This window comes from Panulirus ornatus, chromosome 43, assembly GCF_036320965.1.
Source record: "Panulirus ornatus isolate Po-2019 chromosome 43, ASM3632096v1, whole genome shotgun sequence".
NCBI lineage: Eukaryota > Metazoa > Arthropoda > Malacostraca > Decapoda > Palinuridae > Panulirus > Panulirus ornatus.
In genome coordinates this window covers 32,634,612-32,647,298 of record NC_092266.1, presented here as the reverse complement: position 1 = coordinate 32,647,298, position 12,687 = coordinate 32,634,612, and the positions used below count along the sequence as shown (strand labels likewise).

At 45.3% G+C, this 12,687-nt stretch overlaps 1 protein-coding gene and 1 long non-coding RNA gene across 2 annotated transcripts in view; one reads left to right on the top strand and one right to left on the bottom strand.

Annotated features, from left to right (window-relative positions):
- LOC139762536 (uncharacterized) overlaps positions 1–1,562 on the top strand; it is an 84,468-nt gene extending 82,906 nt beyond the window's left edge. Inside the window, exon 3 of the long non-coding RNA XR_011715735.1 lies at positions 1,176–1,562. This is a non-coding gene — a long non-coding RNA (uncharacterized lncRNA). The remainder of the gene's footprint in view (positions 1–1,175) is intronic.
- Positions 1,563–5,856: 4,294 nt separating this feature from the next.
- Positions 5,857–12,454, bottom strand: LOC139762565 (carboxypeptidase A1-like). Its single transcript, XM_071687596.1, has 7 exons — positions 12,382–12,454; positions 11,464–11,615; positions 8,192–8,391; positions 6,973–7,185; positions 6,742–6,829; positions 6,318–6,419; positions 5,857–6,117 (listed from the first exon to the last, which is right to left on the bottom strand). Exons 1-7 carry the CDS (start codon positions 12,452–12,454, stop codon positions 5,872–5,874), a joined length of 1,074 nt encoding a protein of 357 aa, XP_071543697.1. The 3' UTR covers positions 5,857–5,871.
- Between the last annotated feature and the right edge of the window lie 233 nt (positions 12,455–12,687).

Sequence of the window (12,687 nt, the reverse complement as noted above, 5' to 3'; positions counted from 1 at the left end):
TTAAGAATAGTCATTCTTAGTGGAATCACAAGGCAACTTTATTAGTCATATTCAGTCTTAACTACACAATGCATATCGTAATGACTATACTCAGACAGGTATTATTTGTAGTTTCTGATATGTGTGTTGCTGCTACACTCGATATGAAACACAATAAGGTTCTTTACCTAGGAGTGACAGACCGATGAATGATTACATATGTTAACATATTGTTGACCCCCTAATTAAGCAAGACGATACAACCCTTGGGTATAATACCCTAGCCTTTGACCTGACCCTTAAGAACTGATTAGCTAAATACGACATTTAGACAGCATTCTTCAAAGCAAAAGCAGGTTTGTATCTGGAGTAAACGTATGCAAGGATTTTCAGTCTTCCTATCAATTGTTGCTTGCACAGAACCCCAGGAGAACCGTGAGGCTCAGTTGGTTCAGCAGAAGCTCCAGTACTCACTCTCCTGTAGTAGTGTTGACACAGGAGACACGTAACGTATATGCAACAGAACTTATGATTCCTTTTAAAGCATCTCGGCTGCAGCAGAAGTCAGTGTTTCATGACAGTCGGAACAAGATGGTTTAGATAAGTGTGTCTCGTACAGAGGCTGACAGTGTGTCTCCATGTCTCCTACAGAGGTTGACAATGGTGTTTCCACGTCTCCTACAGAGGCTGACGTTGGTGTCTCCACCAGAAGTTAATAATGTCGTCTCCTACGTGGTTCAGGACACGCGCACTTATAACCATCCACCAGTCCTGAGGGTTTACTAGAAGACCTGAGATGGCTCGGTCATATCTTCTGGGATAGCAAAACGAGAAGGATTATGAGGGTGGTGATGTAAGGTGCAGTGTGAGAGAGGGAGGAGGGAGCAGCAAGGGGTAGGTCAAAGGCCCCATGATGCTCCGTATGGCTCAGGTTGCAACACAGTGCAGTGAGTTATCCCATTTGACTCTCGCCCAAAAAAAAAGTGTTTTCAATGTCTTCACTTTAGTCAAGATTTTCGCCATATCTGTGTTTCGGGAGGTAAGAAAATTAATAATTCTAAGTCGTTTAAAAACACTTTCTACCTTCATCTCTCTCGGAGGTCAGTTGTTAACTATTCGTCAAGAATAACATTAACAAATGAACAAGCACTTGTGAGGAGATTGGTTAACGCACATACAATCTTTCTCTTTTTCAGATTGATGATAGACAGAAATCGTCACCGAAAACCAGGCCTGAAATGAAAAGGAGGAAGTCGAAAAAACAAAAGAAAAATAAAAGATATGTCGAAGAGTGTTTGCGGAACAAGTAAGTTAGGTCTAATGTAACTTATTGTAGCTTAGGTTAGGAAACATGTGTCAAGTGTACGAGTGAGGAACATCACTTGGGAAGGCCTGATGATCACCCAGGCCACTGTGTAACCCCTTACCATCCACACCTTCCACTTTCTTACGTAAGATATGAACGAGGGGGACCAGCTGGGCAACAGCAGGGTTGTCCACCCTTCAGTCCTCAACAGCATTCCTCATATAGCATTCAAATATTTGCTTCATTATTCTTATTATCGTACATTATAACTTTGCTTAAATATCATGTTTATGCTACCCTCTGAGTCGTACAATATCACGTTTATGTTACCCTCTAAGTCGTTCAATATCACGTCTATGTTACCCTCTGAGTCGTGCAGATGCACCATATTACCGTAAACAGTGTGTGCTTGTTACATGTATGCCGGCGAGATCCCTTGATATTCCCACCAGCTGACCAGCCTCTCAGGGAGTGTGGCACCACCTGACTAGCCTCCAGGGACCTGGGACTCCCTGTACGCCTCACAGGGACCTGGGACTCCCTGCACGCTTGACAAGGACCTGGAACTCCCCGCATGTATCACAGGGTCCCGGAAGTCCCTGCGCGCCTTGGAGGAACCTGGGACTCCCTGTACTCTTCCACTCTAGATTTCATCCGTCGGCGGTCAGGAGGAGGTAGCCAGAAGTCCTCTGCACCACCACCAACGTGACGATTCCTCTGGTCAACAGAAATATCAAAAGAAAATGGCATAACATGATTCCTGTGTGGATGTCACCCACCACGTGTCAAGATGCCCAAAACCCACCGCTCGTGTAGGATGAGGTTAGCACTGTCATGCCCGGTGAGTGGTCAGGTGCCTGGCCTCCCACGGCAGTAGGTGGTAATTCGCCACTCACTCAGTGTTCACTGGAGATAATACTCAGCCCCTCACTCCCATCGTCCTGTCACACGACCACGACCTTCACAGCTCGCGTGCTCTTGCTTGTGCCCCAGCCGCCCACCTTATTGTGCCTCAGCCGCCCACCTTATTGTGCCCCAGCCGCCCACCTTATTGTGCCTCAGCCGCCCACCTTATTGTGCCCCAGCCGCCCACCTTATTGTGCCCCAGCCGCCCACCTTATTGTACCCCAGCCGCCCACCTTATTGTGCCCCAGCCGCCCACCTTATTGTGCCCCAGCCGTACTTTCCAGCATCTGCACTGTACACACGGACGGCCGCTCCAGCCTCATCACACGGGTTCTCCCAACTTCATCACTTCGTGCACGGGCCCTCCCAGCCTCATTACATTGTACACGGGCCCTCCCAGCCTCATCACATTGTACACGGGCCCTCCCAGCCTCATTACATTGTACACGGGCCCTCTAAGCCTCATTACATTGTACACGGGCCCTCTCAGCCTCATTACATTGTACACGGGCCCTCTCAGCCTCATTACATTGTACACGGGCCCTCCCAGCCTCATCACATTGTACACGGGCCCTCCCAGCCTCATTACATTGTACACGGGCCCTCTCAGCCTCATTACATTGTACACGGGCCCTCCCAGCCTCATTACATTGTACACGGGCCCTCCCAGCCTCATCACATTGTACACGGGCCCTCCCAGCCTCATTACATTGTACACGGGCCCTCTCAGCCTCATTACATTGTACACGGGCCCTCTCAGCCTCATCACATTGTACACGGGCCCTCTCAGCCTCATTACATTGTACACGGCCCCTCCCAGCCTCATCACATTGTACACGGGCCCTCCCAGCCTCATTACATTGTACACGGGCCCTCCCAGCCTCATCACATTGTACACGGGCCCTCCCAGCCTCATTACATTGTACACGGGCCCTCCCAGCCTCATCACATTGTACACGGGCCCTCCCAGCCTCATCACATTGTACACGGGCCCTCCCAGCCTCATTACATTGTACACGGGCCCTCCCAGCCTCATCACATTGTACACGGGCCCTCCCAGCCTCATTACATTGTACACGGGCCCTCCCAGCCTCATCACATTGTACACGGGCCCTCCCAGCCCCATTACATTGTACACGGGCCCTCCCAGCCTCATCACATTGTACACGGGCCCTCCCAGCCTCATCACATTGTACACGGGCCCTCCCAGCCTCATTACATTGTACACGGGCCCTCCCAGCCTCATCACATTGTACACGGGCCCTCCCAGCCTCATCACATTGTACACGGGCCCTCCCAGCCTCATCACATTGTACACGGGCCCTCCCAGCCTCATCACATTGTACACGGGCCCTCCCAGCCTCATCACATTGTACACGGGCCCTCCCAGCCTCATCACATGGTACACGGGCCCTCCCAGCCTCATCACATCGTACAAGGGTTCCTACAGAGCAAGATGTGACTGTGATGTGACAGTGGCTACCCAGGGGAACCAAACGTCACTGAGGATCCGAGTGTGCAGTTGGCTACCACTGCTTAACACTGCCTCCAGGACTATAATTGCCCAACTGGTAACAAAACGAAACAAATCAAATTTCAAAACACGGAAGTAGAAACCTGTAACAAACTAGAAAGAGACGTTTGAATTTGCTGACAAAATATGATCCAACACAGATATGATTTGTACAGAATATGAGGCAGTATTGCTGCGTAACATTGCCCCCTCCCAAGACATTCATCGAACCAACAGATTACTAATTTGCTTGGGAAGTTGAGAGACTTTGCCATACAGTGAGGATATAGTGTTCTGTTGTGTCATTTGTAGATTTTTGAAAGTCACTGTATAGCTTTTGTGAATCGTTAGTAATTTCTTGGGTCGGGAGATATCTTGGGAGATGACAGAGTCACTCATGATATCATTGGTCGTACTCCCGCCCTCGGGACACGAGCTGAGGTGTCACCGTACTGCACCGCGCACGCCACACTGCATCATGCAACATACTCATTGTAGCGCACTGCATCACTGAATGAGCTTAGATACTTCTGCTGATGTTGTATCCACAGTAACTGCATGGAACACTGTGAACCAACACTATGTTGTATCCACAGTAACTGCATGGAACACTGTGAACCAACACTATGTTGTATCCACAGTAACTGCATGGAACACTGTGAACCAACACTATGTTGTATCCACAGTAACTGCATGGAACAGTGTGAACCATCACTATGTTGTATCCACAGTAACTGCATGGAACAGTGTGAACCATCACTATGTTGTATCCACAGTAACTGCATGGAACAGTGTGAACCATCACTATGTTGTATCCACAGTAACTGCATGGAACAGTGTGAACCATCACTATGTTGTATCCACAGTAACTGCATGGAACACTGTGAACCAACACTATGTTGTATCCACAGTAACTGCATGGAACACTGTGAACCATCACTATGTTGTATCCACAGTAACTGCATGGAACAGTGTGAACCATCACTATGTTGTATCCACAGTAACTGCATGGAACAGTGTGAACCATCACTATGTTGTATCCACAGTAACTGCATGGAACAGTGTGAACCATCACTATGTTGTATCCACAGTAACTGCATGGAACAGTGTGAACCATCACTATGTTGTATCCACAGTAACTGCATGGAACACTGTCAACCAAAATTATGTTGTATCCACAGTAACTGCATGGAACACTGTGAACCAACACTATGTTGTATCCACAGTAACTGCATGGAACATTGTGAACCAACACTATGTTGTATCCACAGTAACTGCATGGAACACTGTGAACCCAACACCATTGTTGTATCCACAGTATCTGGCATGGAACGGTGTACTAAACATATTGGAAACTGTAAATCATTCTATGATTATAGTTAAGTATATGGCATGAGAGATGGGGAGAAAGAAAACTCCCACTTATTCCTTCGTGTCGTAGAAGCGACTAAACGGAAGGAGTGGGGGGCTGGAAACCTTCCTCTCGTTTTTTTTTTTTTTCTTTTAATTTTCCAAAAGAGGTAACAGAGAAGGGAGCCAGGTGGGGATATTCCTCAAAAGGTCCAGTCCTCTGTTCTTAATGCTACCTCGCTAACTCGGGAAATGGCGAATAGTATGAAAGAAAAAGGAATGAGGGAGTCGTGGCAAGTGAGAGGAATGAGGGAGTCGTGGCAAGTGAGAGGAATGAGGGAGTTGTGGCAAGTGAGAGGAATGAGGGAGTCGTGGCAAGTGAGAGGAATGAGGGAGTCGTGGCAAGTGAGAGGAATGAGGGAGTCGTGGCAAGTGAGAGGAATGAGGGAGTCGTGGCAAGTGAGAGGAATGAGAGAGTCGTGGCAAGTGAGAGGAATGAGAGAGTCGTGGCAAGTGAGAGGAATGAGGGAGTCGTGGCAAGTGAGAGGAATGAGGGAGTCGTGGCAAGTGAGAGGAAAAAAACAATCTGAAAGTGACTCAAAAAGTCCCTGGGTATCATCTGCAGAAAATTATTAGGAAATCTTTATGATCTGAAATTGAATGATGAAGTTTAGTGTTCAGACCAAGTACGAAAACTCAGTGCCTTTAAGATACTCATCACTGTAGGACAAGTTTAGCTACCCTTAGTTGATAATGTTCATCTCTTACAACTTATTAAAAAGTCTGAAGTACGCAGGACGAGCGAGTACCTCGTCCCTCAAAGGCTCCACAAGAAAGTCTTACGTACGTTCGTCCAGGTGAAGTTGTAGCCGTCGGGGTTGACGGAGGGCATGATGTGGAAGTCGTAGGCGTCCAGGAGGGCGGTGACCTCACTGTTGCTGCCGTAGCCAGAGGTCAGCTGGTCCAGGATCCACTGGCAGGTGGCCGGGGCGATCCACTCACGAGCGTGGATCCCACAGTCGATCCAGATCACGAGTCTCGTGCCGTCGCCTCCAGAAGAGACCTGGTTCAACACGTGCAAACAAGAGGAATGTTTTGTGTGGAGATTATATCATTATTTTGATCAGAAGAGTTTATATGACTGTCAACTTCTGCTCCCACAAGAGCATCATCAAGATGTCGAAACTTCCTCATCCAGTGGCTGTCTATGTGAGAGCATGTGTACGTAATTAACGCAGAAAGATTTGTGGTGTGTGGGATTACCTTAGCGGCGCGGATGGCCCTTCCCTCATACGTGGTGGCGGCCGTGTATGTGGACACCATCTCGGAGAAGTCGGACTCTACCCCGTCCAGGATGGAATAGATCTGTGGAGACGACGGAGGACGGTGTGAGAGAGCAGGTCCATTGCTACTTACCATTAGCAACTCAGCTGTAAAGCACGTATCTGTTGGTTGTGTAGATACGAGAGTAGGATCACTCTGCAACTCGTCAGCATAGCCAACTTGCTGTATGTTTACATCCTTTGCTTTCTACGTGATTTTTTTTTCTTTTTAGAATTTACTCATTGTAAAGAATTGGGCCAGAACTCGTCAAAAGAACTTTATGAAAATTGATTTTGCATTTCTTCATAATGATAATTTGTTTGCCTTTTTTATTTTGTTAAAACTTATCGCAGTTGGAACTAACTTGTTCGAGTGTGTGGTAGCTGGTGTGGTCGAACTTGCGAGGGAGGGCCTTTTCTACGCTGCGCTGGACGGCTTGCCCGTCGATCACTCTGTCAAAAGCCGTCAACAGCTGAGTCTCGCGGACACGAGTCATAGTCACCACTACTAATGATGATCAGTATTTATAAAGACAATTGTAAAGTGTTAATGAGAGTTTGGTGGGCGTGTAAGAGGTTACTACTGATGGACTCACTTCTGCACGTCGTTGATCATGATGGTGGCGGGGATGTGTCGTCGACGGAGGCCGTTCAGGAAGAAGTAGGTCTGCTGAGGTGGAACCATGACGTCGATAGGCGCCCTCCAGTCCCTTGGGTCCGTCCACTGGTCCAGGGCCATTTCTTTGACGATGGACCGCACGAGTGTTGCCTTGCCTTGAGACCTGGGCCGCACGCTGACCACCTTGTACCTGGTCATCAACAAGACTGTGAGCATGAATAGTGATGGCTGGCCTGTTGCTCTCGTGGTAGAAGCTACACCATTTCACTTTCGAATTCTGACGCAACAACAAAGTAATCATCTGTTCCTTGCTCTCCATGGACTGTATTCGACATCTTGACGAAGCAACTCGAGTGTGCCAAAGGGAGGAACTAAGTAAGCAAGGCTTCTCCTAGTATGGAAGCCCATGCTAACATCACACTGGACCTGTGTTTTGTATGTACTAGTTTACTGACATACTGTGTGCACTTCAGCCACTAAGTTTACAATGGGAGATTATCTTCAAAAGATAGAGCGATCAGTATCTACAGAATTTCAATCAACTATTATTGTTGCGTATTTAGAGACGGTAGGATTCCCTACTGCCTCTACAATACTGGATCAGATGTTCATGTGTTCATGTAGGGAACATACTCCACCCTCCCTCCTGCCTCCTACCATGCAAGACCTACTAATTACTTTGAATATATCAAAATCATGTTAAATGTTTTCCGATGTCTTTCATTAATGTAGGAACGTAATAGATGGACTGGTTTATTTCGCTATGTATGCATGGAATGGTCTACAAAAGTTGTTTCAGGTTGTATGCAAATTGGCTGACACTGCCATTTGAATATAACGTTCGTCACCAAACTTGACCCTCATTCGTATGTTGTGCTGCAACCTGTCATTCTCATTTGTGTGTACGAACTAGAGGAAGAACCATTCTGTTGTCTTTTAGGTCCATGACCATGTCCACCACGGACGCATGAGCGTCCACACCTTAGTAAGTTTTCCATCTCATATCAGTTATCAGTCAGCAGGTGATGTAAGATCACCTAAATTCACATACAAATGTATGTGTATTGATGAACGAGTTGATACCAGATTGCGCCTGCATGTGGTTACACCATGAGTGAAAGGTCACCTTCTGTGATGCTGCATCATCATCGTCACTGCATGAAAATCAATAAGAGTCTCGTCTAGGAAATTCTCACTCTAACTGTAGTGTAGCCTCAGGGCTGGCTGCTGGAACCTCATAACCGGGGTCGTGGGGTTGTACTACAACATTAATGTGGTCAAACCACGGGCGAACTTCGTAATCGATGATTATTTGTGTTTTCATTTCAGAAGTGGACCTCAAGATGACGTAGAGGAGCCAATAGCGTTCTCTTTGGCCCCACGTCCCATCCAGTGGCTAGAAGTAAGTAACCCATATTCCGTCTTCTTTATTTGTTTAGATAATCTCTAGGCGTTCGGTAGATAACCATATCTCGGAGCGATCGTTCTTGTCCCTTGGGGCTACTACTGTTGTTCCTTTTAAGGCTACTAGTGATGTTCCTTGAGGCTCCTTTCCTCGTCCGTAGGGGTTAATACTGTTGACCCTTCGGGGGTTATGCCGTCCCCTGTGGCTATAGCTATAGTGATCAGCTATTATGGTATATTTTTTCATGTTCAGGACTTGTCTCGGTTACTGGCTAAGTGATCATACTGTTTCGAAAATCCTAATAATATTATACATATTATAAATATATACGATTTTGGAGAAGTGGGCCTATGTGGCAAAAGCTGAAGGGCGGGGCTCATTTCAATCAAGCCTCGCCGATTGATCCAGACTCATTGAGAGGCAGGGTGTTGTACCGTGATTGGATGAAGATCAGAGTCGCTTACGACGATGGCTGAACTTTTCCAGGTGCACATGTTAGTATACCTTCTTGGTGGTGTATACTCGACGTAAATATGGTGGTATGTCATATAGGTTCAATATAATCCTTGTTTACGTGTCGGTACTTCTACCAGAAGCTTCACGTTTATGTTTATGCCAGTTCACTATAAGTTTTGCTTGTTGGTGTATCTCGAGTTACAATGTTGTTCGACACTTTTGGAAATACTGCAGCAATCAGTTTGCCTTATCCCTCAAGAATGTTGTTTTATTTACTCTTATTCCAACGATTTAAAGCAGATAAAATACCTGGATCATGGATGTCACTTTGTTGTAAAATGTACTCTCAAAGTAATGAGGCTGGATCTGGAATGTAGCTCGTAGTAATTGTTTGTGAAAGTAAAAAAAAAAAAAAAAACCGTTGCCATGGCTTCATATTCAAGAACAAAGTCATAATCAATGGACGAATTGACGATATATATTCTCTTGCTCGTAACAGCTATTTTAGTATGACCGGCAATGTACCCCGTGATTACTACAGCATTCAGAAGATAATCCACCACATATGTCAACCAGAGGAGCTTACCTGTGGTACACGCTGGCAGAGGCGAGGGTGGCGAAAGACATCAAAACAATGGCTAACTTCATCTGTGCAGTAGACGGACAGACGTACAGTTCTCAAGATCGCCAACCATTTGTTTTAAACCCCCTGTGGGTGGGGCCGTTGACTTGGGGGTTGGGGTTAATCGATTGCGTGGGAATTGTTACCGTCTTGTGTGCAGTTGTCACCTTTTCTGTTACATGCCGTGACTTCTATATAGTGTCAGAGCTCCCGACCATAAAGGTAATAATTCAAATTTCGAATCAAAAAGATATTTTGTCCCCATGTTGTAAAATAGTGTCACGAAGAACTTAATCATAAATGTTAAACTGTTATTCTTTAACATGATTTTTAGGGAGAGACAGGAAATATTTAAGATATTCCAAAGTTAACATAATCACCAGAAGCACCGTATTTCGCCTCCGTCGTATCCCTGTTCAGCATATGTTGCACTTACCTTTACTTTTTGTTGAAAATCAAATTTATGAAAAAAAAAAAAAAGAATGGAGGTAAAGCTTGTGTTCTCCAGAAATTAGAATATGATTATTTCTCACACACGTTCGTTAAAGCAAACACCTGATCCACACATCCTCCACCACTTATGAAACCACACTGTTCCTCCCAAGTCTGATGCTTTGTACATGCCTTCTCCTTCTCAATCGCTACCTATCCGTATATACAACTTACCAGATACACTTAACCAACTTATATCTGTAGTTTGAACACTCACCTTTATCCCCGCTTGTCTTTATACAATGGCATTATACATACATTGCGCCTATCCTCAGGCACCTTACCATGATCCACATATACATTCCCCCTTTCACATATGTTTCTACTTGTTCTCTTGTTTTTCGCACATTATCAACCTCCACCCAAAACATCATATTCTCCCTAATGTTTACTGATATTCGCTCACCCCAACTTTCATGTACCTTCTTTTTCAACCCCTGCACCTTACTTTTTGCCTCCTGCCGCTTTCTCTTGTACACCTCCCAATCACTGGAACTCCTTCCCTGTAAGTACCGCTCGAACGCCTCCCTTTTCTCTTTCACTAGTATATTCATTTCATCCCACCACTCACTACCCTTTCCAGCCTGCCCATCTCCCGCCTTTCGCATGCTTCATGCATCTCTCGCACATGCCACACTGCTTCCCTAAATACCTCCCATTCCTCACCCACTCCCCTTGCTGATTTACTCTCATCTTTTGCCATTCTACACTTAATCTCTCCTGCTATTTCTCTATACATGAGAGTCACACCAACTTTCACAACTCTCTCCCCACCGATAATGTCTCCTCTTTTCCTTAAATCTCCAACGTTGACTCGCCATCAATCATAAAATCAAGCTTTACCGTGGAACGCGGAACTGACTGTATTGTACCATAAGGTGAAGATACATGTGTAAAAAGGTATTAAACTCACCGATAGTGTACGGTGAGGTTATCATAGTTATACCAAGTGAGGGGGTTTCAGGTGTGTGGCCTCCCATCACAAGCAGTAATCACGTGAAAAACCTAATAAACTTCGTCTCTCCTACAGTGCGACTATCTGACATTATCTTGAACGGTGAAACAAACTATACCTCAGACGGCGGCCGACCTTGACAACACATGCACACTGCTTTCACTCTTCGCTTGACCTTAGTTTTGTGACTAAACCTGATCTATAGTCCATGCCTCACATCCACACAGGATCTCTGGTACTACTGCACCTTCAAATAACTGCACCATCTAACACACCCAGTTTAAGGTTCTCATAAGAAGGAATAAGGCAGTTCGAATAACTAAACAAAAAGGTCTTAACGTTATGCATTAAAATATTTCAGTCTTACGATACATCTCTCTCTTATTTGTTGCCATCCACATAGGTTGGATCCAGTGCTCACAGACATGCACTCCTGTTATTTTTAGCGTTGCAGGACTGGGGATCCTAACCCTGCAGGTTGACTAAGAGTAGGGATGCCCAGTTCCCTGCAGCGGACGTGGTACCCTAAGACGTTTACCAATTGACTGTATAGAACATAATCTACACAGTCTAGGTCAACCTGGTGTCTGGTTCCAAAGATCATTCCATTCTCATTTGTCTGATTATTAAAATAAAACCTTATGAAAGCACTGGGGAACAAATAAGATGCTGTGACGTAATATATCCAGACTGCGGAAGCCACATACAAATATAACTGTTATGTCGAAGTATACAAGATAGGTATGGTGGGAAGATGGTTTTATAGTTTCAGCTTTCTCTCGTTCAACTATCTGATGTAGATGCAAATACAATGGCAGCTTCCTGCCATATGCAGATGATGCCAAAACAAGTATGAACGTCTCTGTGTAAGACACTGAGTGACTGGAGGTGGGTATGAAGCAATGCAATTTGCCATTGAAGATATCTTCACACATTCTCAACACATATGGTGACATTTTATCAGGACCATGAGCCTCGTATGGGTCAAGACCTTTTAGTATTCTGTAAATGGCTTTTCTACATATCGCAAACCTTTCCAAAACCTCCCCATTCATCTCTCTGTGAAAACACTTTTTAACTTATTATTCAGTTCCACACATATCCTCACACTGTCTTCTTCAGTTCTTCCCTCTGAATCCTTTAGTCTGATGAAATGCTTTCTAACTGAAATTATTGCTGATGAATCTATCGAAAATGCTTGAATTTTTCCCTGCATTGTCCACAGTGTTCTTTTCGCTGTTTCTGTGTTCCTTCCTCTTAACATACTATATTTATTCCGTACTCTCTTGTACTTTGCAAATGTTTGCTGGCTGGAATTCCGCCTTTATAATCGCCATTGTACATCTTGAAGCTCCTTAGCTCCCTGATGTCTAGTAGTGATCCCTTCTTCCCTCATCATAACTTTCCTTCTTCATTTGAGGCCAGAAGTATCAATGTCCTCACCTCGCCCTCGTACGTCTCATGGTCTCTGGTTCCTGGCCACTGATCATTTCCCAGTCTATGTTCCCACGGATTTTGCCTTGGCTCATCTCTGTTCCTTTAACATCCTCATTTACCACTTAGTTAAACGAGCATTACATGATTACTTTTTCCACTTGTTGTATTATACATGATATTCTCAATATCCATGCTAGTGTGTGTGAAGATAAGGTCTGATAATGATCGTGTGTTAGTCTCACTCATCCTAGTGTGTTCCCTGACATGGTGGTGTGGGAACATGTCATATACATATACATGAATACGTCTGTCAACTGAAATCTTG

Bases quoted from the DNA above. Each gene is read 5' to 3' on its own strand.
- LOC139762565 (XM_071687596.1), bottom strand. From the start codon at position 12,454: ATGAGCCAAGGCAAAATCCGTGGGAACATAGACTGGGAAATGATCAGT. The intron at 7,186-8,191 runs GTGAGAATTTCC...GTTGATGACCAG, and splicing joins GAGGCTACACTACAGTTAGA to GTACAAGGTGGTCAGCGTGC. The intron at 6,420-6,741 runs GTTAGTTCCAAC...TCGTCTCCACAG, and splicing joins GCTACCACACACTCGAACAA to ATCTATTCCATCCTGGACGG.